The 2,529-nt window shown below is 55.4% G+C and overlaps 1 protein-coding gene across 2 annotated transcripts in view; it reads right to left on the bottom strand.

Moving 5' to 3' along the window:
• The window catches only part of Mettl24 (methyltransferase like 24), a 119,732-nt gene extending 117,713 nt beyond the window's left edge, over nucleotides 1-2,019 (bottom strand). For both annotated transcript variants that reach the window (XM_005363557.3, XM_026787322.1), the window contains exon 1: nucleotides 1,537-2,019. In XM_005363557.3, the coding sequence (XP_005363614.1) occupies nucleotides 1,537-1,842 (306 nt within the window). In that variant the 5' untranslated portion in view covers nucleotides 1,843-2,019. The remainder of the gene's footprint in view (nucleotides 1-1,536) is intronic.
• Between the last annotated feature and the right edge of the window lie 510 nt (nucleotides 2,020-2,529).

Below are 2,529 nucleotides of genomic sequence, written 5' to 3'. Positions count from 1 at the left end.
ACACACACACACACACACACACACACACACACACACACACACCCAGTGACCTGAGTCTATGCATTCCAAACCTTGACGCTGTAAAACAGGTTCTAGTCACCAACAACTATGGAGACAAAACCTTGGGACTCCTTGAACAACAGACAACCGTCATGGAGAAAGGTTCCGAAAGGGAAAGGAGTATCAAAGACAGGGTGTTTCAGGACATCCGCAGAGGGACAAAGGAAGCCAGGCTCTTCAAAAACATCGTCCCAGCTCCAAATGCCCCCTTTGTTCTTTTTCTGATCTTCCTTCACAGGTTCAAGGCCTGCATCACATAGAACTCCTTTGCTGGGCCCCCAACCACTTAGAATTCAGTTTATGCTCACAGCATTTGACCCCACATCTAGTGGAAGCCCCTGACAAGAGTTGTGAATGCTTAACGCGGCATCACAGGAACTGCATGGGCAGCGTGAGAAGGGAGTGGATCTTTTAGAGTAAGCCTGGCTAAGTAAGTCTTTCTAGGAGGCACATTTTAGAGACAGAAAACAGATCTGTGCTTCTCCCAGAAGATAACAGGGTAGCCTATTGAGTAACTACAGCCGTGTGGGAAGACGGAGGGCAAGGCACCTAGAGGAAATGGGGGAAGAAAGGCCCTGAAAGAATGGGGGAGGGTATTAGAATTGGAGAGGGGGCAGCAGAACCAAGGGGGGAGGTAGGAGCAGATTGGTAGAAGTGGGGGCGGGACAGATGTCATCAAGAAAAAGAAATGACTCTAGCCAGCACATCCAGCGTTGCTTCAGAGGATGCGGCCGGAAGCAGGAGTGATGGGCGATGGGCATAAGCGTCTGGCAAGCTCCAGCATTCAGTTCCCAGTCTTTCCACTCTTAAGTACCACGTAAATGATGAGCTCCCAAAAGAAGGTGGGAAGTTCGGGCTTCAACAACCAGAGCTTAAAACTGACCTACTCGATGAAGCGTGAGGCAGGAAGTTAACGAGGCAAGGAAGAGAGAGCCTAGCCAGCGATGCAAGACAAACCGAGGTTTGACCCTGGAGGGTCTAATTATTTTTCCACTAAGTGGTGCTGGGGCCTTGTCTTCTCACCCTGTGCCAGTCCCAGCCCCTGGGTAGGGACTGGTCGGAACGCAGCTGGAGGGCAGATCCTCACCATCACCTAGACCTGGTGGAAGGGCCATTCACAGAATCTACCCATCCCGTTTGTCCAGGCCTGGGTGGGAAAACACAAGGGTATCCATGCTTCCTTTGCTTTCCCTTACTGCTACGCAGCACCCCCTCCCTCACTGGGATGGGTATGGTTGCTGAGTGCTCTGTTCCTGGAAGGAGACCTGCCAAACTGGGCGCTTAGCAGTGGTTGGGTGTGGATGGACTCTGCTCAATTCCACTTCAGTCAATGGGGCCATTGAACAGACTAAAAAGGAAGTGGAAGAGTCTCTAGGGCCCAGTGGGGAGGTCCACCGGCCTGCGCCAAAGGCTCCCCAGCCCCGTCAGGGTGCCAGCTCAACACCAAAGTCCAGGTCTGCACCCTTTGCAACTGACCTTCCTGCGGGAAAGCCCGCGTGGGGCGCAACAGCTCAGCTCAGGCGTTGTGCTCCCGCCACTCCGGGGCAGTGCTCGGCGCCCGCTGCGCACGTAGGTCACCTGCCTCCTTCTGGCGCCGCGCGGAGGGTCGGGTGCTGGCAGCAGGTGCGGCCGGGGCAGCTCCGGGGGAACACGGAGACCCGGGAGTCCGGAACCCGCCCGGTGCAGCTCCATGCAGAGCCGCAGGCCCAGCAGCAGGGCAGCACCGAGCAGCCACCGGGGCAGGACTCCGCAGCCGCGCCCGGGAGACCTGGCTGTGGCCATGACGGGGACCCCGGCCTCAGGCTGCAATCTGGGTCCCACCCTCAGCTCCGGGACGCCAGCACAGAAGCGTCCCCACTGGCCCCGGGCTGCCAACTATGGCAACTCCCCAGCGGGCCGGGTGTCGGCCCGCCTTCCACTCTGTCACAGAGGAGGCCCGGGCCGTAACCTTATCCTGCCCAGCAGGAAGAGCGACGGGCGGAGGGCTAGGCACGCACCCTGGGGACAGCTACAGAGAGACAGCAAGGACTCGTTCCTGGGGTGCTGGGCTCATTTGCTAGTGTTACTATTAGACACAGAGGAGGGGGAAAAGGTGAGCTGCCAGGTTTTGAACCAAAGAAAAAGTTCTATCAAGCGGTTTGGTGCCATTAAGCTTGATATAAAAATAAAGCATACTTATGCTCGGGTCTACAACTTCTCTCCCTCAAGGAAGGAGGGGGAGAGAGAGAGAGAGAATAGCACTCCAGGCAGAAGAATCAAATTAGAATTATTCCGTTTCTAAATTCTGCCCAAAGCCAATCCGTGCTTTCTCTGTGTGTTATGAAATGTGTGGGGGAGAAGGGAAGGGGAAAGCCAGCTGAGACATCTGACAGCCGGGGAAGAGGGAACAGAAGTTACCGTGGCATGATGGAAATCAAATTAATTTAGCTACACACACACACACACACACACACACACACACACACACAC

Source organism: Microtus ochrogaster, linkage group LG9, assembly GCF_000317375.1.
Source record: "Microtus ochrogaster isolate Prairie Vole_2 linkage group LG9, MicOch1.0, whole genome shotgun sequence".
Classification (NCBI taxonomy): Eukaryota; Metazoa; Chordata; class Mammalia; order Rodentia; family Cricetidae; genus Microtus; species Microtus ochrogaster.
Note: the sequence above shows the minus strand (reverse complement) of the source record. Positions and strands in the feature narration are given on the sequence as shown.